The 27,024-nt window shown below is 42.5% G+C and overlaps 1 protein-coding gene across 1 annotated transcript in view; it reads left to right on the top strand.

Moving 5' to 3' along the window:
* Positions 1–26,744, top strand: part of hecw2a (HECT, C2 and WW domain containing E3 ubiquitin protein ligase 2a) — a 42,920-nt gene extending 16,176 nt beyond the window's left edge. Inside the window, exons 9-29 of the mRNA XM_034134188.1 lie at positions 3,928–4,213; positions 4,361–4,453; positions 5,193–5,343; positions 5,814–5,920; positions 6,247–6,371; positions 6,906–7,091; positions 7,986–8,120; positions 10,324–10,426; positions 10,531–10,627; positions 10,947–11,030; positions 11,586–11,668; positions 13,346–13,466; positions 14,428–14,541; positions 16,865–17,017; positions 18,469–18,567; positions 19,891–20,020; positions 20,294–20,440; positions 21,504–21,618; positions 22,776–22,861; positions 23,595–23,707; positions 24,326–26,744. Coding sequence (XP_033990079.1) covers positions 3,928–4,213; positions 4,361–4,453; positions 5,193–5,343; positions 5,814–5,920; positions 6,247–6,371; positions 6,906–7,091; positions 7,986–8,120; positions 10,324–10,426; positions 10,531–10,627; positions 10,947–11,030; positions 11,586–11,668; positions 13,346–13,466; positions 14,428–14,541; positions 16,865–17,017; positions 18,469–18,567; positions 19,891–20,020; positions 20,294–20,440; positions 21,504–21,618; positions 22,776–22,861; positions 23,595–23,707; positions 24,326–24,437 — 2,640 coding nt within the window. The 3' untranslated portion in view covers positions 24,438–26,744. The remainder of the gene's footprint in view (positions 1–3,927; positions 4,214–4,360; positions 4,454–5,192; positions 5,344–5,813; positions 5,921–6,246; positions 6,372–6,905; positions 7,092–7,985; positions 8,121–10,323; positions 10,427–10,530; positions 10,628–10,946; positions 11,031–11,585; positions 11,669–13,345; positions 13,467–14,427; positions 14,542–16,864; positions 17,018–18,468; positions 18,568–19,890; positions 20,021–20,293; positions 20,441–21,503; positions 21,619–22,775; positions 22,862–23,594; positions 23,708–24,325) is intronic.
* Positions 26,745–27,024: the final 280 nt, after the last annotated feature.

Genomic DNA, 27,024 nt, shown 5'->3' with positions numbered 1-27,024 from the left:
TTCACTTTCTTCTTACACATTACATTTCAGCATAGCAGTTTAGCGTCAGCTTTTCAGCATAAAGCATTCCCACTAGCAATTTCTTCAGGAATTGCATTCTCTAGTTTTATCATACTGTTCTGTACAGATGAGACTTTGTCATAGATTTATTCATATGTGTGCCTGTGATTATTTTACCGTCCTGTACAGATGAGACTTTGTTATCAGATGTATGTATATGTGTGTCTGTGATTTTATACTGAATGTAAAGTAACTGGAAATACCTGTGTGTGAGAGAGAGAGAGAGAGAGAGAGAGAGACTCCTGTCCAACCTCCCAAACTTTCTTTTTATGTGTGCATTGTTATTTGTGCTTGAGCAACATTTTACTTGAACTTTATTTCAATGAAATTAGTAGTAATTATTGTCCTACATTTTAATTTGTTTTACAGAGATGTTTCACATCTGCCTGGGCCTAGGTCAAGATCTACCGTGGCTCAAGGGCCTTCACCAGAGCCATCACCACCAAGGACCAGAGGACCAGCATCACTACAGCTGCCTCCACCTCCATCTGTGGCTGCCACCAGGTCAAGCTACACCTCAGCACCAAGGCTCCACCACAGCCATCACCATCAACCCAGCCAGCAAGGAGGTCTCGTGGAGGTCTCGTATAGCACACGTACCCCCCCACCTACACAGCAGCCAGACCCACTGTCTTGGAAGACGGACAAAGACCTTGACACTGTCTTTACATTTATAATGAAAGTTGGTTGAAAGTTCTGATGTTCAATATTGTAAATAGTGAGATTTTCCAGTTTCTTATATTTATATAAATAGTTGGTTGAATAAAACATATTTATAATAAATTGTTGGTTGAAAAAAAAAGTTTGAATGCTCAATTTGTATTTGTACCCATCACATGAACCTTGGTATGTAATATGAAGTCATTATTCAGTCCTAATGTATCTCAGTCCCTGCTGTGGTGAAAGTAGAGTGATAAACACCTATTTTACTCAAAATTCGAATTTAATTTGTTTAATTTTAGACATGAATTACACATTTATATACAGTGTAATTCAAATATTTCACTACTTTTGTGATCCTAAGACTTTGGTAACCAAATCTAAAACACCAACAAAATTGGATGACATGAGTACATTTGTGTTTTCACAAGAGTTTTGAAGATTTTCCGAAAATCGGATGTCAAATGTTAAGCTTTAGAGCTACTTATCTCATCACACAGGTGAGTAATTTGCATTTATAGCAAGACCAGAGATTGTCCTGAACATTTTGATATGTAACACATGGGGTGCCATGTATAACAAGTACATTTAAAACATCTAAAAATCGAGAAAATACCCTTACGGCCCGTCCACACGGCGGCGTGCGTTGAAGCTTCAACGCTTCTTCCCATTCACTTTGAATGGGGTGACGTCACACTTTGCCGAACTGCATTGTGGGAGCGTTGCTTCGCTTTGCTTGCGTTGCTCGCTTCAAAAGTTGAGCAATGTTCAACTTTTGAAGCTTCGGCGGAAGCGTCAGCCAATCAAATCATATGCCAGTACAAGCTCTAGCCAATCAAACCGAGTGCTTGTGTGTCCGGGGCGGGAGATTCATGTGATTGGTTGTTGGTCGAGTTTCAGACACGCCCACCGGCAAGCTTCAACGCACGCTGCCGTGTGGATGCTGCGTTAGACTCCAGAGGGTTAATCACGGCAGCGTTTAGCTGAGTTTCTGCTGGTAGACAGCCTTCTCTTCACAGAGCTCACTGCTTGCATGGGGACGCTCCAAAGGGGCGTGGCCAGCAGCAGCTCCAAAGGGGCGTGGTCAGCAGCAGCTCCAAAGGGGCGTGGCCACAGCAGCTCGGTTACATTAGCCGCTTTCACACAAAGTACTTTGCCGTACTTAGTTCCCAGCACTTAATTCCCAGCACTTAATTCCCCCGTGGAACTAAAGAGCAGATCGCGTTCACACCGGAATAAGTCCCTGAGGGAAGATTACGCAAATGAAGCCGCTGATGTCACTTCTTCTTCTTCTGCTTTGGGTTTACTGGCAGGCCGCAAACAACTTCACGGCGTATACTGCCACCCGAAGTCCCCGGCCGGAGGTCCCCGGAGTTGGGGACTGGCTTCAGTAGAAGCTGAAGCCCTCTGAGTAAATTGCCAGAACGCCGACACCTCCTCATCACTCCACCGCTCCCATGTTTTTTTTTGTGTTGCCATAAGTTAGTCTCTCTCCGTTGGTGCGCTGGGCTATTGCTAATACTAATGCCAGCAAATACTAATGCCAGCAAATACAATGGCGGCTTCACAACATTTTTCAGAGTTTTACGGGGCGTGGTTTGCAATTCACCCAGCCAATCAGAAATTGGAACTTTTTTCTCCCCAGGAAAGTACCTGCTCTCTAGCAGGGACTGAAAAGGGGGGAAAAGTTCTCATGAACTAAGTACTCTACTATCCCATCATTCAAGGGTGGTTTTGACTATAAGTAATGTTTTTGTTTTTGGACGGACACTAAAATTTAAATTTTTTTACTATGTTCAATCTGAATTTACTTTAAAATAAAAACATCTATATTGATTCTGACTTTTCTACATCCAACTCACAGGTTTATCATTGCTTTGTGAAAAAAGATTATTATTTTACCCCTTTTAGAAGTGAAGTTATAGTCATTTGTTCTGGGCATGTCATTTTCGAGCCTGAGATCTGAAAAACAGGCTTGGGGCTTAACAGGTTATAGGGCCAGACCCAGAATCAGCACTTTAGTAACAGAGCTAAAATATGGCGCATTTCCACTACACGGCCTCGCTCTGCCTCGCTCGGTATGGCTAGGCCTCGTTAGGCCTTGTTAGGACTGGCTCACTTTATGGCGCATTTCCATTACAGTTTAGGAACTGGGGCAGTATCTATAGTAACGCAGTGTAGGCGGAGCCGTGACGTCATCTTCAATGCGAAACACAAAACCAACATCAGCCGTTAGCTGTTAGCCCTCAGAGCTCACAGCTCCTCATATCTGTTCAGAAACTAGACAAAAGTTAAACAAGTACAAACCACAGACTGTCTGTTTATTTATGTCTGTAGGCCGTTGTTGTGAGTGTGGACGGTCGGAGCATATACTGCGTTAGCTTAGCCGATCTCCATTTAGAAAACACGCATTTTAAAAGGTTTTTCGCCTGCCGTCTGTCTGCAGACTTGTCAAAGCATTAATTCATGGTTTTTACTAACCGGTATCAGTATGTTGTTACTTCGGCATCATTTTGAAACGTGTATTACAATTAAATCACGGTCAAATATGTTCATCTTGTTGTAGTTGTAGCCCCCTTGCCAGCGATTCTCTCTCTAGTTTAGCATACTCAGCCCGACTCAGCCTGGTTGTTGGCCCGGAAAGAACCTCGATTGTATGGGGCCAGAAAAACTGTGAAATAGTACCTGCTAGCCGGTACTACGCCAAGTGGAAACGCAACCAAAAACGGGCCCCGCACGGCTCGGCACGCTTAAAGCGAGCTCCGCGCTGTAGTGGAAATGCGCCAATAGAGGCGTATGAGGCATGCTACAATGGGTGATCTGTTTGGTATTTTGAGCAAAACACTTCAGAGACATGTTTTATATAGATATGGCCCTATAATATATTGTTCAAATATAGCACAATAGGTGAGCTTTAAGCACTCACACCGACACATGTACATTAGCATGAAGTCGTTTTTCACTTCCTTTAGTTGCCTTGGTGATGGAGCAGATGCTGCCTCATGTTGTGAGCTGCTGTTGGGTTGACTGACTCTCTGTAATTCACAGATACTTTGTAGCAGTGGCTCTGAATGCTTTGCATATTAATGTGTATGAGACTGACCAATAGGAAACCCAGTCCTGGGTGACAAGACTTTTTATAAACTCTCCTCTTTGAGGGTTTTGTTGTGTTTTGTTTTTACACATTTTAACATTGCATGTTTGTAGGAAGCGGAGGAAGGAGCGGAGACGGCCATAGATCCGGGGGGAGACGTGGTTTCGGGAACCCCTCCTACAAATCAAGCTATGGATGATGAAGGGGGTGGGCAGGTGGCTCCATCTGAGGCTGCAGGAGCACCCCCCCCAGTCAGCGAGCAGGTGGGGGAGGAGCTCAGTGTGAGGAGGCTGAGCCTGCAGGCTGCAGGGGGCATGGCCGAAACACAGGAAGGGGAGGAGACTAAACCTTGCGAGGAGGCGGGCTCTGCTGACTCCACAGAAACAGATGGAGAGGAAGGTAATCAACTATAGATGACTTCATCTTAAGAGGAGGGTCATTTATTTGGGTCATGGCTGGATTTAACAGCTCAAAAGGTGTTTCATGCTTCTTTTCCTTATATTAAAAATAAAAGTATTTTGTCTTTTGTGTGTTTTCTGTGTTCAGGCTCTCACGTTAATGGCCATTCTGTACGTTCACTTCCTTCTGTGCGTCATGACATCCACCGATACCAACGTGTGGACGAGCCTCTGCCTCCCAGTGAGTGTGTGTGTCTGCATGCGCTGTCTATTGTAAATGTACATGTAACAGCTTGTGTGTGGCGGTGTGTCTTTGTGATAATGCGTCTGTGTTTGTATTTTTGGTTGAGTCCATGTCCTGCTGATGATCCTAACTAAAACTACCGTAAATGAATCCATAATTACCAAAATAAGTATTACAGTCTCATAGCAAATGTGTTAATGAGTGGTATTTTCCGTAAAAAAAAACTCTAAAATGTGTGAATTTACAAGAACTTATTTTTATTTTTTTATTATTAAAGTAGTACAATTCAAGAAAATCGAATAGTCTGTTTTGTGTTCAACAATTGTTTTCTTAAATGTGTGACTTTAATCTCAGAGAAGCTTTAATATTTTATATCGCTTTGTTACTGTTAAAAGTCTTCATTCCCCCAGCTCCCCAAAAATTGCGTTCATATGACATGGTACTAACAGGACAAAAAGTACAATTGCGAAACAGCATATTAGCATTGTAATTTTGAAGATGTTAGCATTCTTATGTTAGCATTTGTCTGACCCATTAGCATATCTCTTAGCGTTTTCAATGCTAACCAGAATGCACATACTGTAGTATGTCAATAAATATGTGAATAATAAAAGTTCTCTGACCACAGATGAGCCTGAGGTAGTATATGCATTAAATTCACCTGTTGATGTTGTCTTTAGTTGTTGGCTAGTATGAACACTTTTTTTGAAGCTTATTATTATGATTATCCTCCCAGACTGGGAGGCTCGGATTGACAGCCATGGTAGGATCTTCTTTGTGGATCACGTAAACAGAACCACTACATGGCAGCGTCCCACCGGACCCCCGGCCCCACAGGGCCTCACCCGCTCCAACTCCATCCAGCAGATGGAGCAACTCAACCGCAGGTTGGCTTTGTGAAGAGAACTGTGGTGCCATAACCATTGTGTTTGTAAATGTAAACCCTATTTTCAGATGTTCAATATCTCACTTAACCAGGGGGTTCATTATTATCTAACTAATGTAACTAAAAAAGCATATACAACCTCTTTCACTAGGGAAACACCGGCAACTTTTGGATTCATCTCTCTTCTGTAAAAAAAGCCTGTGTTTCACACTTCGATTTGACTGAAAAATAAATTACATTTAGTTCTCTTTGGCGTCACCTTTGGCCATAAGCGGCACTTATAGGTGTGCTTTTTGCTCTCATGGCTTGTGACCCTGTTGGACTCCGATTTGTAATACTGCAGAGGCAAGGGCTTTTATCAATGCGCCATATGCTAAATCACAATTGTGTTACCTCCTTTGGCATTTTATGCTAGAATAGGGGAAAACTGTCTTTTCACAGCAGTAACTTTATGTTTGTTGTGCACCACAGGTACCAGAGCATCAGGAGGACCATCACCAACAGCGACCGGCCAGAGGAGAGCCCGGTGGACCTGCCTCCTGAACCAGAGAGTGAATTGATGCCTCACTCCATTACGGGTGGGTTTCATTAGACTTTAAACACACAAACAGAAACATCAGAGGTTATTTACACAAGAACGCTACACTCATTATGGCCCAATTAAATGACTCACCTCTTGTAATTGATTCATCTCTTGAAATACTACGGTAAGCCATGCATCAGAATTTGTTTTATATTATATACATATGTAAACAAATGTCTCAGAGTAGCATTAGTCTGTGGGTGTGTTTCTTTAACATCCCTGACAAAGAATGCTGGAGAAAAAATGTGCAAATCTGTGATATTCATAAAAAGATTGCTCCGGTTTACAAGTTTGACCAGTGTGTGTTGATTTGTTTTGCAGAATACCGGCGAGAAAGTGCAGTGGCTCACTCAAGCGGCCGCTCGCGGCTCTCCCTACTGCTCCAGTCCCCCAGTGCCAAGTTCCTGTGCAGCCCCGATTTCTTCACCGTGCTGCATTCTAACCCTGTCAGTTCCACATCTGTGACCCCCCACCCCTCACACAGACCCAATATACAAGCACACACACTGAAGTCACCCTAACTCGTAATTTTCCCTGTTTTCGTATTGTACCTAGCCATGCAGATAGATTGGGTTCACGTTTTGTGGGGCATAGACCATATATAGACAATGGGATTCATAATTTAGTTTAAAAAACAAAAACAAACAAATTAATCCATCATTTAATGAATAATTTGCTATAATACCGTTTCAATTTTTCATTATTTCACATCTTAATGATTTCATTTGCATATTGTTAACACCATGCTGTATGCAGCACTGATCCAACACATTATATATAAGACTGTTATACTGTATGTCAAGCGTTTACTTTGAATGATTTTCAATTCACTGGTTTCAGGACATTTCGTCCAAAAAAAACAAACAACTAGTGTTAAAATAATATTATCCACATTGTCTTGCATTTTGAGTGATTGAAGTGAAAATACCTCAAATCTGTCCTCTTGTCTCTGATGCCCCCCCTCTGCCCTCTCTGCTCAGAGTGCCTACCGCATGTTTACGAGCAACACCTGCCTGAAGCACATGATCAGCAAGGTGCGCCGGGACGCTCACTACTTTGAACGCTACCAGCACAACCGCGACCTCGTCACCTTCCTCAACATGTTCTCCAACAAGCAGCTGGAGCTCCCCCGGGGCTGGGAGATGAAGCACGACCAAACTGGGAAGGTGTGTGTGTGTGTGTGTGTGTGTGTGTGTGTGTGTGTGTGTGTGTGTGTGTGTGTGTGTGTGTGTGTGTGTGTGTGTGTGTGTGTGTGTGTTCTTTAAAAAAAGAAAAAAACATTTAAATTCAGTAACCTAATCCAAGTAACACAATATTAAAGTCACCTAATTTAAATTATTTCCGTTACTTTTAATCGTTACCTAATGTGCTCATTGCATATCAACTGTTTTCACGTTGATCTTTTTTTGCAGAATATAAATGATTGGAAAGTGTACAAACCATCCTGTTTTGCAATAACTTACTCTGTAATGTGATACTGCCCCTTTATTCTGCTTTACCTACAAAATAATGGCCACATTTGCACCTAGTAAAGGCCCAGTGTGAGACTTATTTTGTGAAGTTTTGTTAAATGTGCACATGAGCATGATAGTGTATTATATTTTATTTTAAAATGTATTTGAAATTATAATTTTACATATCCCCATTTTTATTAAATGTATCACCAATCTGCATCTGTGAGAGAAAAGCTTTTTTAGTTTCATTACATGACATGTTACTTGTTAGACGCTTTTATCCAAAGCGACTTACATACTCAATACTGTGGGCAATCCCCACAGGAGCAATTTGGGGTGAAGTGTCTCAGGGACACAACGACATGCTGACTGCAGGGGGGTTTGAAGCTGTGACCCTCTGATCCGAACACCAACGCACTATCCCACTGCGCCACACGCCTCCCAACATTTTCATAATTACGTAACTTAATTCCATGTATTACTACGCCCCACCCTACATGTGTGTCCAGTCATTGTTCACTATATTTACTGCTGATTTGTTGTTGTTATTGATTCTGCATATAAAGATGTGTTAAGTCTATCCATGCATGACATCTCAATCCTCAGGCCTTCTTTGTGGACCACAACTGTCGCTCTACGACCTTCATTGACCCCCGGCTCCCCCTCCAGAGTTCTCGCTCCACTGGGCTGTTGGCCCACCGCCAGCACCTGAGCCGCCAGCGCAGCCACAGTGCTGGGGAGGTGAGAGACTGCACCACCAGTCACCTGGAGTCAACTTAATGCTGGGGAGACACTGCAATGTTTGTAGAGGCCACTTTGAAGGAGAAAGTGTTTTGTGAGTTCCTGCTTTTGTTGGCAGGGAAGTTATCCTGCCATTCCCTGAGGGGGAACCGTGAAGCAAGGACAGCAGGGCGGATTTCAATAGAAGTCAGATAGAAAATAGAAACGAATGGCAGTAATTTGACACAGCTGTTTATTATAGTCAAACTCTTAAATCTTGATTCCTACAACATAGTCCTTAAAGATTTACTACTGTAATCCCAGAATGAAAGGTTGCTCAGCTCATCTTCTAAAGCTCTACAAACAGCATCACAGTGATTCGCTTAGTATGATTGTGTCCACTGGGGGCCATTGACAATATCATTTGTGTCTCTTAAATGTTTAGAAACTTCACATTACTAGGTTCAGTTTTCCTCTTAAAGACTTTTGGATTTTGGATAGGTGTCCTGTAAAAAATCAGTGCATACTTACACAGTAGGGAATATTTGAAAAAGTTGACTCTCAATAACCTTTTTACTACGGGAAAATACAAATGTAACTGTTTAAAGGTACTAAATGTAACTTTCATAAAACCCTTTTCATGATATTATAAATGGAATAACGTTACTTTCTATAATGTTCCCATAATGTATTTCGTCCATTGGCTCTGAGATACTAACTAGCTTGCAGTTTGCAACCTTAACCTTGACCTTAGCCTGGCTTACAGCTAGTTAGCCGTCCCTGTGTTGCATCGGTCTTCGCTAGTAAAAAGCATTCATTAACTATACACCTTAACATTGTAAAGAGAGGCTGTGGCTCAGTGGGCTAGTGCGTTGATCTTCTGATCAGGGGAGCACCAGTTCCACCCCCCCTGCAGTCATCATGTCGTTGTGTCCCTGGGAAAGACACTTCACCCCAGATTGCTCCTGTGGGGATTAGCCACAGTACTGAATGTATGTTAGTCCCTTTGGATAAAAGCGTCTAACAACTGACATGTAATGGACTGTTTATAATTCAATTTAGCTGGGGAAGTAATTTGGCAAGCTAGCCTGCTAACTTAACCACTTATGGCGCATTTTTATTGCAGGGCCTCGCTCGGCTTAGTACGGTATGGCTAGGCCTTGTTAGGCCTTGTTAGGCCAGGCTCACTTTATGCTGCGTTTCCATTACAATTTAGGAACTGGGGTAGTAACTATAGTAACGCAGTGTAGGCGGAGCCGTGACGTCATCTTCAATGAGAAACACAAAACCAACATCAGCCGTTAGCTGTTAGCACTCAAGCTCACAGCTCCTCATATCTGTTCAGAAACTAGACAAAAGTTAAACAAGTACAAACCACAGACTGCCTGTGTCATGGTGAATACAGTCGCTGCTTTATTTATGTCTGTATAGGCCGTTGTTGTGAGTGTGGACGGTCGGAGCATATACAGCGTTAGCTTAGCCGATCTCCATTTAGACAACGCGCATTTTAAAAGGTGTTTCTCCTGCCGTCTGTCTGCAGACTTGTCAAAGCATTAATTCATGGTTTTTACTAACCGGTATCAGTATGTTGTTACTTCGGCATCATTTTGAAACGTGTATTACAATTAAATCACGGTCAAATATGTTCATCTTGTTGTAGTTGTAGCCCCCTTGCCAGCGATTCTCTCTCTAGTTTAGCATACTCAGCCCGACTCAGCCTCGTTGTTGGCCCGGAAAGAACCTCCATTTTATGGGGCCAGAAAAACTGTGAAATAGTACCCGCTAGCGGCTAGCCGGTACTGCGCCAAGTGGAAACGCAACCAAAAACGTCCCAACTCTTTCACATACAAATCAGTCCCCATTGTTATAGACAACTGAGAATGTCGGGGAGTGTATAAATTGTTACATATGGTACCTTTAACAATTTTAAGGATCACCTACTTTGTCTTCTAGGTTTGTCTTTCTGGTGTTTACACAGCAGACATCCTTTATTTAATACTGTGATGAAATATATTTGCAGCTGTTTTTTTTTTACATTACTGAAATGAACGCAAATGGCAGCTTGATGACATTGCACATTTATGCATGTGGAATACTATAGAAAATGGTTTGCAATAACATAAGACATATATAGTTAATGAGTTAACATAGAGAATGTTCAGATATCCCGATGGTTTGTAGAACTAGGATGCGAGCTGAACTAATGTGCTTCCTTTTGTCAAAGGTGGTGGACGACTCCCGTCAAACCAACCCCCCTGTCATGCCGCGGCCGTCCAGCACCTTCAGTGGCTCCAGTCGAAGTCAGTACCACGATGTGGTGCCTGTGGGTAGGTCAGGCAGGATCACATGACGCATGCAATATAAGCAAAGCATAAAGTTCCAAACACACGCTAGAGTCAGAGATAAATGCACATTCTTCCTGTTCCTCCAGCCTACAACGACAAGATCGTGGCGTTTCTACGGCAACCCAACATTGTTGAGATTCTGCAGGAAAGGCAACCCGAGCTGGCCAGGAATAACTCGCTCAAGTAGGACGCCCACTCTTCCTCTCCTTCTTTCTCATTGCTTCCTTTTCTCTCTCTCTCTTTCGCTTACACCCAACACCTCCATTATCATCATCAGTCAAACTGAACACACAGTTAACCTTTCATCCTAATGGATTGTGTCAGTTTACCCCCTGTGTGTGTGTGTGTGTGTGTGTGTGTGTGTGTGTGTGTGTGTGTGTGTGTGTGTGTGTGTGTGTGTGTGTGTGTGTGTGTGTGTGTGTGTGTGTGTGTGTGTGTGTGTGTGTGTGTGTGTGTGTGTGTGTGTGTGTGTGTGTGTGTGTGTGTGTGTGTGTGTGTGCAGGGAGAAGGTGCAGTTTATTCGCAGTGAGGGGGTGACAGGGCTGGCTCGTCTCTCCAGCGATGCTGACCTGGTCATGCTGCTCAGGTGAGGCTGTACCTGTGTGTCAGTGTGTGGCTCTAGGGGACTTACTATTGGTCACAAGCAGCTCACTCCCAGAACAACAGGGGCTGGGTATCGCCACTGATTCCCAGAAACAATATGATTCAATATCCATTCCTTTCTGGTAATTATACCCCAAACATGAAAAACCATATGCACATCTTACATATAGCTTTATATACGTATATACATATAGTACAGCTGTTCCTTAATCCAAAATGCAACCAGACATCTGCCTTTAGGAGCTGCTCTTGGCTTATTTTTTGTCGGCAGATTAGTTGTGCCTCACGTGGATCTTGATACCACGCAAGACTAAAAAGCATCAACCACCCACGAGAGAAGGCGTATATTAAAAGATTGATCAAGGGGTTTTATAAATCCAAATATCATCATTCATTTGATTGAAGATCAATTTAAAACATACCATTTATTTATTTGTAAACCTAGCCATACAGTCTCATTTGATCCACCTGTGTTAATGCTGTGTAGTTCTCAGACGTCTGACTGTGTTCTGGGTGTGTACTTCTCTCTCTCTTTCAGCTTATTTGAGGAGGAGGTGATGTCATATGTTCCTCCGCTGCTTCACCAGAGTTACTGCCTCTCGTCTCCTCAGAGCTCCCCCGGTGAGTCTCACTCTGTCTGCTCAGGTTTATTGGCAAGATGCCCCCTGTCAGGCCTTTATTAAATTCTCTCTTTTTATTAAATGTTACACCTTCCACCATGAGGTTCGGTTTACATTGGCTTTTCAAATAGAAGATGCAATTTCATATATAACACAGGTTGATATAAAACATACAATTAATTTGCATACAAAAGACTACTTTAAACATAAAAGTAGCGACTGTTGTTGAAGCAGCTAATGAGAATCTTAACTTAACCTATACACACACACACACACACACACACACACACACACACACACACACACACACACACACACACACACACACACACACACACACACACACACACACACACACACACACACACACACACACACACACACACACACACACACACACACACATCAATATTAGACTGTATGTGAATAATGTCACCATATCAATAATAATGATGCTTGGTCTTGTTGTGTGGAAGTTCAAAACCCAGAGATATCCACTTTAATATAATAAAGAAAAAGAGAAAGGCAGGACATCTACAGTAATACAATAAACTGATACACAGGATATATTATCAGCCAATTGAAACACGATGATGCTGCCAATCATCTCTGCCATGAGCATGTTTTCTTTAGTTTTCAGTAAATGTATGTTTAAACATTTGCTCCAGTTTAGGACTGTTACTTATCTGGGCTGAGCTAAGTTGAAATATAGCTGGATCCATTTCTGTTACAAATAGTCACCCAAACAGTCTGACAAATGACAAGGAAAATAATTGTGAAGAAGTCATCTCTCTCACCCGTCCTCGCCCACAAAGCTGACGTAGAGTTTGCTCCGCTGCAGGTCTTTGCGGGAATAACACATTATCTGGTTAAAGGCATCCTCCAGAAGGTGGTCCCGCCGTATTATGAGCCTGAGAGCCACACACACACACACACACACACACACACACACACACACACACACACACACACACACACACACACACACACACACACACACACACACACACACACACACACACACACACACACACACACACGTCCCTGAAAACCTTCAAAGACCATATACATTTTAAGAAGCTGTCGTTATAATTTCCATAATAATTTAACAGAGAAAAGCAAAAACTAAAAAATTATAATTCGCTAATTAAATGCCTACATATTTTTCATTCTTTCTGTTCATTGATTTTTAGTTGAATTACTACAATACACCATAACCAGTCAGCTTATTTCACATTTGTGCATTCCAAGTAGCCATGTATTTTATATATTTATAGTTATTTGGGTGAAATAGTAGTAGTGGACATACACACTTCCTGTCAGTGTTTATCTGTGACTGTCTTCCCACACTGAGCCTACCTATGAACAGACTCATGGAGAGATGTGCCTCTGTGTGTTGTTGTGTTGATGACAGCTACAACAGCCTGATACAAAATAACAATCCAGGATTAACCTGGGTAATGTGCTTTCATGTTCAGATTCTGAATTCAACCCCAGATTTCTCCTCTCTCATTCAGGCTTAAGCCAATTTCCGCTTTGGGTCAATTTATCTCAATCTCTTTTTATCGGTTTTCCAATTTCACCCCCCCCTTTTTTTTGTCTGTCAACCACATTAACATTGTCCATTTCCCTGCTTTTTTCTTTTGTTCCTGTCTCCCCAACCCCTCTTATATCTCAGGCACCCAGCGAGCCAATGCCCGTGCTCCCGCTCCCTACAAGCGAGATTTTGAGGCTAAACTGAGGAACTTCTATCGAAAGCTGGAGACCAAGGGTTATGGACAGGGACCGGGAAAAGTCAAGTAGGTTTAAAACTCCATAGGTAGTCAAGTATGGATTGTCTGATTTAGCACTGATTTATATAGAATACGGGATAACAGGCAGGAGAAAAAGAAGTGCGTATTTCTCTGTCTGCAGTTGAATCTATACTGAAACATGTTGTAATAAAGTATTAAGTAGGGATTTGTTTCTCTGAAAAGAAAAAAAAATCTGTCTTTCCGCAAAAAAATAATGGAGGTCCATCAACCAGTCTATAAATATCTTATGAATAAAGATGGATGACATCTAATTAGGGCTCTTCAGCGTCAGAGGATGAGTCTGGAAATATCACACATTTTTAATGCTGTCTATATTCTGATATATCTTCATCCTCTGTGCCATAGAGCTCCATCGTGAGACCAACCATTTTAATATTACATCAGCTTGCTACTGTGTGGCACTGGGTGACATGAACACACACTTTATTTATTGTCACTCAACCACACATACATCTTCCTGCTGACACAAAGACTCACCAGAGAACCAGATGTGTAGTAATCCGCTGCATTACTTAAGTACTAAAGTAATTTACTTTAGTACATTTTAGTGCTAAAACAATTACATTGAAAATCCAAACTGACAAAAAAATATCTGTTGAAGTAATTTTCCAAGCCAAAATGTTAAAAGAATGTCGTTTTCAGCCTCTCAAATACAGTTTGTAGATGTCCTGCCTTTCTCTTTTTCTTTATTATATTAAAGTGGATATCTCTGGGTTTTGAACTTCCACACAACAAGACCAAGCATCATTATTATTGATATGGTGACATTATTCACATACAGTCTAATATTGATGTGTGTGTGTGTGTGTGTGTGTGTGTGTGTGTGTGTGTGTGTGTGTGTGTGTGTGTGTGTGTGTGTGTGTGTGTGTGTGTGTGTGTGTGTGTGTGTGTGTGTGTGTGTGTGTGTGTGTGTGTGTGTGTGTGTGTGTGTGTGTGTGGCTCTCAGGCTCATAATACGGCGGGACCACCTTCTGGAGGATGCCTTTAACCAGATAATGTGTTATTCCCGCAAAGACCTGCAGCGGAGCAAACTCTACGTCAGCTTTGTGGGCGAGGACGGGTGAGAGAGATGACTTCTTCACAATTATTTTCCTTGTCATTTGTCAGACTGTTTGGGTGACTATTTGTAACAGAAATGGATCCAGCTATATTTCAACTTAGCTCAGCCCAGATAAGTAACAGTCCTAAACTGGAGCAAATGTTTAAACATACATTTACTGAAAACTAAAGAAAACATGCTCATGGCAGAGATGATTGGCAGCATCATCGTGTTTCAATTGGCTGATAATATATCCTGTGTATCAGTTTATTGTATTACCTAGTATCCTTTTCTTGATGCAATAGCATGTGCTGATGATTGTGGGGGTGTATCTTTGCTGAAACAACCCCCAGTTCTCTAGATTTCACTTTAACTGTTGTGTACAGCATCATTGCAGGAGAAAAAGACCCTGCTGTATCTGTTTTGATTCAAAGTGGAAAACTTTGTGTATGGATAAAAGCAAAATGCAGCAAAGTGTGATTGAAACAGATTCAGCAAACTAATGATGATGTTGATGATCATGTGACTTCAACGTGCCGCAGATCTGCTGTAACTAACACAAAGGTCGATCCAGTGTTCTACATTGTTGTGGACAGTTTATGGTCTGATGAGTGCTCTTTCAAAAGACCGGTGAAATGATGACGTATTTGTGAAGCCCGACCCGCAAGTTAGCATAGCAAGGAGCCCCTAGACAAAAGCAATCACATGTTTCTCTTACATTTTGTTATATTGCAGAAAAACAGATCTGTGGCAAACCCATAATATATAAACATTTTGTTAAGCAAATACATCTCCACATATCAACACCAGTTTTATAATAATGAAAGCATAAATGTAATTGCTTCAAGTAAATTGCTGATGTTAGGCTGCAAACTCACTACACCACGGTGGTGTGCTTCACCAATGCTTAGCTAAAGGTAGCTGGATGATGATTGGTCCCTTTTAGTAACCACAGCTTTTATGACACATAAATGAAGCATAACAACTTCAGACATACTGTGTGGTAATTACTGACCTAGTTCATGTCGTAGAATAATACTTTAAAATCTCTTCAGCTTGTGTTATGTTGTTGAATCCTCTTCTTCTGCAATGGTGTAATAGAGTTCCCACCAGAGAATTGGCGCCACCTACTGCTCTTCTCCATAAAACAGAACATTTTACAGAAAACTGTAAAATGTCTGACAAATAATAATAATTCATTACATTTATTAGAGTGCTTTTCCGAGTGCTCAAAGCGCTTTACATGACATATTACATATATCAGACAGTATGTAACAGTTAGAGATGGCAAATCCGGATCCTTTTACGGATTCAAGGTCTTCTGAGTCAGTCATTGAAGAAATCCGGATCATACGAGTCCTTTGAGTCATATGAGTCACCAAGAGCGTAGAAATCCTAACAGTGAAACAGGAGCACATAGTCTCCAACTTCAAATACATTCAAATGTTAGAGCTAGTGAGGGCGGCAGTCCACTGTTTGTGTATTTGTCATTTTGAATTTGCCACTTGAGATTTGCATTTCACGATTAACCTCCGCTACACAAACATGATCTAACAACGTTTGTGTCTTAATGCTTGTTTATTGCAGTATTTGGCTTCTTACACTTGACTGGGTGAAGTCGTCAAATGATCTGTGCACAGTATGCATCTACGTTATCACAAACAGAGCTGACACTCACTGAGTCTGAAAACCATGAGGAGTCCGAAACCGTTTGCTGTTTCGCGCTGTGTGAAGTATTCCACTCATCCAGTCCGCTCTCCGAACCTGAGTCTGCTGTTGACTCGTGCATGATGAGTCTGGATCTCTGGATCTGCTACGGTTACGGCTCTGAGTCCGCACGAGTCTGCTGTGTTTTGCACAGTGAGTCAGGATTTGCGAATCTGAGTCTGCTGTTGACTCGTGCATTATGACGAGTCTGGATCTCTGGATCTCTGGATCTGCTACGGTTACGGATCTGAGTCCCCACGAGACTGCAGGAAGTTTCACTGATCCGCGTCCCCTCCCCTGAGCCAAACGATCACTTCTGGCAGCTATCCTACTTGCTAAAGGCTAGGCAGATGGACTGGGGTACGTTATAATGTGATTTTACATGTTATAAGGAGAGTAGCGAGTTAAGCAAGTTATAGTTTTAATTTGTACGTCACCAGGTGTAGGACTCAAAGGACTCGGGTTAATGGAGAGGGGAGACTCGTCACTCCCAGTGCCCCTTGATCTGAGGATCAACGCTCTAGCCCACTGCGCCTAAACCACCCCTTGTGATGGAATGTTGACGGAAGCTGACTCTTCATCGTTTTTTTTCCTACTAACATGTTCTGTTTGTGTATTTCATGTATGCTGACTGCAGGCTGGACTACAGCGGACCTTCCAGAGAGTTCTTCTTCCTGGTGTCCAGAGAACTGTTCAACCCGTACTACGGCCTGTTTGAATACTCGGCCAACGACACGTACACCGTCCAGATCAGCCCCATGTCGGCCTTTGTAGACAACCACCATGAGTGGTGAGCCTTCTACATGTTTATGTTTCTAGATTACAAGTCTGCCTAATGTATGTGTCCTGATGTTAGACTGCTGCTGTGCCAAATGTAAAGGGTCCATCTTATCTTCTCCTCTGACTGCAAATCCAAAAATAGCAGTCATTTGTTGGACTGGTGTGGGGAAATGTGGATTAGAAATGTGTGGCTTACCAGTCAATGAATCCTCAGTGACAGGGATTGGATGGACAGATGAATGTGCAGACAGGAACACCCTAATGTGATCGCTGGATGAAGAAGAAAGCAGATGTAGCAACATAAAGTCTGCAGCAGTTCTTTGTCACAGTGGTCACACCTAGTGGCACTCATGTTTTCTGGGAGACAGCTTGTCTAAGGTTAGAGAAGTTCCTAGGAAAGAAAGGAGAAGCACCATCCCTGCTGATCTCTGTACTGTATTCATTGTTCGGGGGGGGGGGGGGGGGGAACACCATCTTGTGCCTCCTCAGTTGGAAATTGAACTTCAAATGTCACTAAAGCCGGTTAAATACTACATGAAACACACAAGCAAAATAACTTCCATAGCATTTATATATCCGCAGAAAGAAGATTTAAAACCAATCTGCTGCGTTACATGGAGTAAACCCCTCCATCTGCTCAGAGCACGCCTACAGAACACACATCTGAAATCATTTCACTGAGACCCAACACTGTGAGGCTTAGTTCCAAACACTTCAATTCAAATGCTACATCAACATCAAATACTGCGCTGCTCCTTATTTTTATTACATTTATTTGTATTGTTTAAGGCTTTTGACACAGTCTCAGATAAAGATAACTAATTCTAATTCTGTTATACTATTATAGTAATTATACTATACTATAAGTACAATAAGATTCCAGTGGTGTCTGTATTTGACATTGTGAAAAAAGCAGAGCCTTATGAAGTCCAAATCTCAACATTTATTGAAAAATGATAGATGTAAACATTTCCAAAATTCACAACATGTTTTAACGAACATCATATTCTGCTTCAATCCATACTTATTGATTTCTCAGCCTTGAAGAAAAACAATATTTCACTTTCACAAAATCATGTGTTCCTCCACTCCACACACAAAGGGAGGCACCCACTGATAATAATTAAAAATCAGTTGATTAAACTTGACAATTGTGTTTGTTTTCGAGTGGTGACGTCATAAAAGATATAGACAGACATACAGTATGTTTTCTGGTGTAAAACTATGACACAGGGTGCAGCTCGGAGGGATTATCTAATGCAGCCCTGACGCTCACGTCATGTGTCACCTGTTTCCTGTGTGTGTGTGTGTGTGTGTGTGTGTGTGTGTGTGTGTGTGTGTGTGTGTGTGTGTGTGTGTGTGTGTCTGTGTGTGTGTGTGTGTGTGTGTGTGTGTATGTGTGTGTGTGTGTGTGTGTGTGTGTGTGTGTGTGCGCGCGCATGCGTGTGTGTGTGTGTGTAGGTTCCGCTTCAGTGGGCGGATCCTGGGCCTGGCGCTGGTCCATCAGTACTTGCTGGATGCCTTCTTCACACGACCCTTCTACAAGGGGCTTCTCCGCATGTAAGTCCCTCAGCCTACTTCCCCATAACCCCCTCCCTCAGAGCAGCCTGCAGCAGCACTTCCAATCAGACCCCCCCCCCCCAGTTTGAGCCAGCTGGCAGCAGCATCTTTATTAATAGCTTCGTCCAAATAAGCTCAGACCATGCCAAGCGCATGCACTCAGGACAGATGCTTCTGTAACAATAAGGCTGCTTAACCTTGGCTCCTCCTTACTATACAGACAAGCATTCAGCAAACAAATAGGAATATATTTAAAATGCTGATACCAGCATACAGTAAATGATAATGCATCCAATATTGCATGCTGCTTTACAAAGAACTGTGCAGAGAGCAGTGCATGAGATGTCTGGATCCTTTTTTATTTGTTGCAATATAAAAATCATAATTTTCATATGTTTTTTGTTACATATGTAAAGAAATATGAGATAAAAGAACTGCTGTAAATAGCTAATTGGTGTCTCAACAGCAATACTAAACAAACTGTCTACATCACCTCAATGCATGATGGGAAAAGTGTCAACTTTATTAGCTTGAACAAACATAGTGATGTTATTAAGCCTCAGAATGTCCTGTCAACACATCTATTATATCTCCAGAACACTGACACTCTTCCCAAGTTCATATCATTTCCAGCCTTTAGTTCCCCCAAAACACGTCCTGAAACACGAGTATTACTGACAGCATGCCGTGTGATTGCATTTCTGATATGCTGTAAGAATTTGGAAATGTAAATGTCAAGTGTTTAAATATCACTCAGTAAAGTGTAGATTTGGTCCAAGTGTGTGTGTCCCCTCCACCAAATACAAATGAAGAATTCAACTAACTCTATTGTCCCTCCAGTCATGATAGCAGTAAAGAAAAGAAAACAGCGATTTATCCATCTCATCTCACTATGTTCGTGGATCATATCGAGTAGGGAAAGAATCTGTACCATGGATGTCAGCTTGTGCTGCTAGCTAAGGCTTTAAGGCTTGTTGTTGGCCTGTTACATCTGAAGCAGGTGAAGAGAAGAGAGGACTCAGCAGCCAATCATGTTATAATAAATCAGTCTGAAAACGGATCAGAGAAATATTAGGCTGGTTCAGGAGTGGAGAAACAGACAGACATGGTGTCAATCCTCCAAGCTGTTTTTGCCTTCTTCTGTTATTTATGATCTGTGTGTCTTGCTAGACACCTCACATCCTTTATATCTGACACAGAGCACCCTGAGGGCTTTATCCTGGCACATCATATATTAACCTTTGACCTCCCTGCTTCAAATCAGCCATAGTTTATGCTGCCCCTGTGTGACCTCTGTGTGACCTCTGCTCCCTCCTCCTTCAGCCCCTGTGACCTCAGTGACCTGGAGTTCCTGGATGAGGAGTTCCACCAGAGCCTGCAGTGGATGAAGGATAACGACATCGAAGACATGCTGGACCTCACCTTCACTGTGAATGAGGAGGTCTTTGGACAGGTGTGTGTGTGTGTGTGTGTGTGTGTGTGTGTGTGTGTGTGTGTGTGTGTGTGTGTGTGTGTGTGTGTGTGTGTGTGTGTGTGTGTGTGTATTTCCCGGAAGCTACAGTACCTTTCTATGATCAAATATATGATTAGGGTTAGCCTTCTCTTCACCACATTCTCTCCAGCATTTTCAAGTAATCTTTTTTAGATGAGACTTGTTCAATGTGTGACAGCTGCCTGCTGAAAACACATCTGCATTTGAGACTGAAGTGAGCATGTGATTGTGCAGATCACAGAGAGAGAGCTGAAGCCGGGCGGGGCAGGGATCCCCGTGTCGGAGAAGAACAAGAAGGAGTACATCGAGCGGATGGTGAAGTGGCGTATCGAGCGAGGAGTGGCCCAGCAGACGGAGAGCCTGGTCCGAGGCTTCTATGAGGTACAGCTCTGCATCTGGCTGTTTCAGGTGAAGTGAGGCTATGATCCCGAATTCAGAGGGCAGTTAGTACGATGTTCCTCTATGTAGTACATTATTACAGACCCATGAGAAGGAAGTACGAGAAGACATTTGGGTTAGCTGTTCTTTTTTTTTTTCATTGGGCAAACTTATTTTCCCCGACCTATTCATATATTTTGTTTTACTTGCGGAAATAATAATCTTTCCACAGTATATACATGTAAAACTTCTCTCCAAAAAGGCTTTACCTGTGGGCAAGGCAAACAAAAATCACAGATCCACACTCCCTCCATTGGGATTGTGAGACTCACTTAATTTAGATTCCCGGTTGGGGTTGATAAAGAACCGGGTCAGGATTTTCCAGCTTCCAGACTTAAAGATCAGACCAAAAGAAATGTCTCACCTGCCTCTCAGCTTCCATACAAACTCACTACAATACACTGAATGACAGGATTGTTGATCAATACCAATCGGTTAAAGCACCCTCTGCTGTTTCAAAGGAGAATCACAACGCAATTCTACATACTAACACATTTGTTTCGCAAATGTACTGTGTCGTGAACTCTCTTCACTTCCTGTAGCAGAGAAAATGTGCAGGTTTTGTGCACTGCTCGGTTTGGATGTGAATCTGAAGGAACGTTCATACGACGTGTTTCGGTCTGTTCAAACGAGCGTGTATTCCTCTGAAATGTGTAAAGATCTTTAGGAGCGTCAGATGATGTGTGACAGCTCACAGTCCTACATGCTGTTGAAGCTCAGCAGGACAAAGTGAAACCAAGAGCGGACTGTAATCTGGACCGCTGCTCTACTCTGATCTCCTCGTGTGTTTTCATGACTCTGGTACAAACCCAAGGCCTGTAAGCTGCTGTCTGGCAGGCTGACAGAGCACAGTATGTGAGTCACTTCGAGTGTACACGCTGTAAACAAACTGATGGAAGCCCTCATACCTTCACAATGATCCTACTGCCATCTGTGTCAACTGCTAAAGCTCAGATGAATGAAGTGAGTGCTCCTTAAGTTAACCCTGTGCTGATCTGCTGGGCAGGTGGTGGATGTGCGTCTGGTGTCCGTGTTCGATGCTAGGGAGCTGGAGCTGGTGATAGCCGGCACTGCAGAGATTGACCTGGCAGACTGGAGGAACAACACGGAGTACAGAGGAGGTATGTGGGGGGACGGAGGGCAAGACTTTCATGGCACACTGACAGCAATATGAGAACACTTACAAAGTCATGAAACTCAAAAATCATCCTGAAAAAACATCACAATTGATTATAGAATGGAAAACCCATTCAGTAGTATGTAAGTATTGATGTAGTATTGATTCATATTTTATACTGCATCCTGATCCTCAAATTCAGTCCTTTAAATTATATTTAATTATGCGTAAAAAAAAGAAAAGAATACATGCATATACTATATACTGTTTAAATATAAATAACGGATATGGATATATAAACTGATATGGAAAAATGTTAAAACCTTTATCATAGATTGCACTAATATGAGGATGGATGTTTGGGACTGTGATAAATAGGGCATTGGCATGAATTCCCATCATGATACAGGGGTTAGGGTTCAAAATAGAAATGAGCTGCAATTCTGGTAAACACACAATATACTTTAGCAGGAGTCTTTGAGACTCAGTTACACAGATCTGTCGATTAAAACTACCAATAGTCGCAAAATCTTCTCATCTTAGTGGACAGCCCTCCTTAGCACAGATGTGATGTGTCCCATGTGGGATGCCTGGTCTAGGATTCAAACCTGAGTCAGCACAGACTGAACCCCGGCAGTTGCCCTTAATCAGAAGATATAAGCTAGACCTCAATATCATACAATCAAAATAATTAATGAATATGTCTTTCCTGTTTATGGAAATTGTAATGTAAAATGATGTATTATCGTACTCCCTGATATTATTTCTGTTGTTATTTTAACTATACAATAAAAAGTGATTATCAAGAATGAAATGAGAAAACCTTTCATTATATATTTAACAGCTGTACCAGGCTTGACTGTAATTGCTTTTTATGTATTGTTATTTTATTGTGTACAGCACAAGCATGCCAGTGCCAGTCCCAAGCATTTAGCAGAGATCACATTAAAGGCTTCCTCAGGTTCTGGCCCGCAGCAGGAGACGGGGGGGGGGGGCAACTCAGAGTGAGAGTCTTTTAATAGAGCCATCGACTGAGACGCACATTAAACATTAAACAGCAGAGCCCATTGACAAATCACACAGTGAGAGGAACAGGGGACAGAGGCCTTATTAGTTATTCATCTGACTCATGTACCATCATCATCATCTGTCTCCCCACAGGTTACCATGACAACCACATAGTGATTCGCTGGTTCTGGGCAGCTGTGGAGAGGTTCAACAATGAGCAGAGGCTGAGGCTGCTGCAGGTACAGCACCATGGGGGGGGGGGGGGGGGTCCCATGTGGAAGCTGGGGGGGGCTATGTGGAAGCTGGGGGGGCCTGCAGGCTGCTCTGACAGCTCTGTACTTCAGAATGTGACCAGGTGTAACTTGAGGCTGCACAAAGCTGTTAGTGAGACTTGAATCTGGAACATATGATGCATGCAATCTTTTCATTGAAAATGTAACATTCTCAGTTTAAACAGGATATATGCAACTTCTCTGCATTAAGATGCCTTAAAACAATTAACCCTATATCATATATTTTATTAAATGTCTGCAACAGGTTTCAGATCTAAAGTCATCTGTAATGTAATCAGGGTAGCAGTGTGTTTCATTGAATCTCCTGCAGTGGTGTCCGATCCCCTTCAGCCTGTGTCAGTGCGTGGCGGTCTGTTGTCTGTGAACAGCAAACATTAGGGTGTAACAGCGTTAGAGGAACACACATTGTTCATGTAAAAACTCTGTACCAGTTTGAATCACATTGTCCAGGGCAATTCAGCCTCCTAAATGAAGATGACCTCACATCCTCACACACTAAACTGTCTGTGTTATTGTTGATTGAGAGACCCCTAGTGGTAACACATGACATATTGTGCGTTTAGGTTAGACTCATAATATATAGAACTAATAAACGAATTCCTATCCATTTTCATTCATAAATAATAACAATGTTTAGGACACTCCTTTCATACTGTGACTTTTATGGCTTTTCTTCCAGTTTGTGACAGGCACCTCCAGTATTCCCTACGAGGGCTTCGCCTCTCTGCGGGGCAGTAATGGCCCCCGCAGGTTCTGTGTGGAGAAGTGGGGGAAGATCACCTCCTTACCCAGGTACGATGTCTGATGGGATGTAGCCTTTAGGGACTGCATGGAAATGATACACTTTACAAGAGGTGGAGGCTTGTATGTTTCTTATTTGTTCTTCCACACTCCACACCAGCCTTGCCTTAGCAAATGAAATATACATTTTAAGTTGTGAGTTATGTCACAGCACCCCAGTGCCAGCATAGTGTGAAGGGTAGAAATACACGTTTTAACTCTTCAATTTCAGTGTGTCTTGGACACAGATGAGCTTGTGATGGAATGACCTGTTATACTGAATACTGTGAACTGTAAAATGATGGACTAGTTTCTAAAGAAAAGAAAATGTATCACCTTAATAAGGCATTCTTACTAGTAGAATAAGCAGAAGTAGTAGTGCATTTACTAATCTTTATTATAAAATGTATTATTGACGTTTAATTTGTGTTAAAGATTTTGATTAATCATCTTCTACTTGGCTTAGCACCTGATGGAGCTTTGAAAAAATGGAACCTATGTTTTCTGAAATGCAATTAAAGTTACATTAATAAACGTTCATAAAAGAGTGTTAACAATGAGTTTTATATATTTAAATACAGTATAATATAACTATTTAATAGCAATGTCTATGTGTGTGTGTCTCCACAGGGCTCACACTTGCTTTAATCGTCTGGACCTCCCCCCTTACCCGTCCTTCTCCATGCTCTATGAGAAGCTGGTCACTGCGGTGGAGGAGACCAGCACCTTCGGGCTGGAGTGAGAGAACCTTCCTCCAGACCAGAGACAAATAAAACTAATCCTCAAATGGCAACTAACCCCCCCACCCCCCGTGGACAACTCTGCTGTTTCTGTCCTGTCTCACTCAGCACTCAGTCTTCTTGCCATCCTCCCCCTTTCTCTCCCCCAGAGTTAGTGGAGAGAGGACTGCAGAGCTGCTCTGTACGGCTTCTTGTTTTCATGCTCACCTTTGTTCACGTGTGCTTTATCTCTTCAGTTGATGGCCTTGTTTACTGGATTTCTAGCACCTCCTCCTCCTCCTCCTCTAACCTGCACCTCAGAGACAGCTGCTGAAACCCCCTGAGCCCCCCCCTCTCCGGACCTCTAAACTGTGTCCTCTCTGCACTGAGGCTGCAGCGTTATGAACAATAATACACACACACTAATCACCTTTGCACAACGATCACACACAAACATTATATTTTTTAATTGATTGTGCATACGAGTGTCTCCCCCAGGATTTTTTGTATCAGCATGGAAAGATGTGACATTTTAGACCTTGAGCTGGATGTTGGCTGGTCCTCCATGCCCGTCTGAGAGCAGGGGATACACTAGTGTGCACAAACACACACACAAAAACATCGACAACGTGCATAGAGCAATTGTCCTGAGACTGAAAATCAACTTGTTATAAGTTGGACAAGAGTCACCAGCTCTTCTGAGTCATTGAGCTGCTGTGAGGATGACGGTTACCTTCAATCCTGCGACATCAGAGCTCTGAAACGAAAGGTGAAGACGTATATCTGAGGCTCTATTTCTGCATATTCTAAACAAGGCATCCAGTATCACACACTCATGCATTAGCTCTGATGCTGTGGGTGCAAGTTCTTATAGTGTAACAGATGGCACTCACTCCACTACACAGAAACATTACCTTCCTGTCTTTCACACATTTATCATGAGCAATAGATCCACTTTCACACAAGGACAGGGGACGTCTGCTCATATGTGTGACACACAGAGTCCTCCTCACTGATGAAATCCTTCTGCCTCCTCTGTGAAAGTGATGAATGTACCAAATAAGACTGAATGTATTGAACCTCAAGCAACTCTGTTCAGCCCCTGAAGAGGATTCGGCCTCACAGAAAGTGGAGAGTTGGAAGTATGGGGGAAGGGTTGGAACGTGACACGGTTGCTTGAGGAAGAGAACGCGATTCACTCGATGTTGGCACCGGATTATGCCTTGTCAGCTGAAAGACAGGAGCCTGGCATCACCCAGGTGCCGGTCAGGGTGCAGTGTGGGATCTTTTTAGTGCCTCTTGGGTTTTCCTGACCATTAAGTGAAATTTCATAAGGGAAGATATTTGATTTCCTTGTAAAAATGTTACCAGATCCATGTGTCTCACAAATCAAAGATGGTAAAACCTAAAGGGACAGTTCATCCCAAAATCAAAACCACATGTTTTTTTCCTCTTACCTGTTGTACTATTTTGGAATCTGGATTGTTGTGGTGCAAGAACTATATAACTAGATGGCATTCAGCTTGTGGTGCTCAATGCACCAAAACACACATCCAAAAATCTCAACACTAATGTACGAACTCACAACCCTGTAAGTCATGATAATACACACACCTTGTTGTGAGCAGTTTGAGGGGGGAACTATATCCTTTACACCAAACTACATCCACCAACTCAATCTACACGCAGAGGTAAGAGCAGAGCCACTTGTTTGGCATCTTCTACCTTGAGCACCACCAGACAATGCTATCTAGTTTTATTATATTGGATAGAAGTCAGACATATTCTATTTTTCGGCCAATATTTCAAACACTTAATAACTCACAACAAAACAATATTGATGTATATATAGCACTACAGAAAAGAGACATGTACTTTTTATTTAGGGTGAACTGTCCCTCTGAGAAGCTGCGGTTTAAATTCCTAAAACAAACACAAGGGGGCAGGAGGTGTGCTGTGATTACTAAAGCATCTTTACACTGAAGACCCAGTGTTTCCCTCCACTCTGAATCAGCTGACCTGTGATGGTGATGTCATCAGCAACATGAATATTACACTTTTGGTACATAAGTCCATGCCAGGCAATAGTTGAAAAGCATGTGATAAAACATTTCTCTAACTCTGAAGTGCACGGCCCAAAGCCTGAGGACCATTTTACTCTAACGCACTTTCTTACATGCACTCACTCACACACACACACACACACACACACGCACGCACGCACACACACACATACACACACACACACTTACACACATACTCGTTTTCTATGGGGTGCATGCAAGATACATCTACTGTACAGAGTCCTGTTGGAGCTACACCACAGGGGCTGGAATAGTGCTAGAGAGCCCCACGTTCAATGGAGATGTGGAGGCAGACTTTAGAATCCCAGCCCCCCCCCCCCCTCCCCCTCCCAGTCCAATACTGCATGCGGGATCTTCCCAGTGAGCTCTGTGAGCTGCGCTGGGGCAGAAACCCCTAGGTGGCGTTGTGTTATAGCTCGATATTGCATGCTGAAATAGTGCAACACACTATCCTTACTAGCTTTTTTTGCATGAGGATATTGCTGTCCGTTCAGAAAAAGGGGTGAGGGAGTAGGTTGAGGGGCGT

Source organism: Trematomus bernacchii, unplaced genomic scaffold (genome assembly GCF_902827165.1).
Source record: "Trematomus bernacchii unplaced genomic scaffold, fTreBer1.1, whole genome shotgun sequence".
NCBI lineage: Eukaryota > Metazoa > Chordata > Actinopteri > Perciformes > Nototheniidae > Trematomus > Trematomus bernacchii.
The sequence above is the reverse complement of the archived record's forward strand: the minus strand, read 5'-3'. Positions and strand labels throughout refer to the sequence as shown.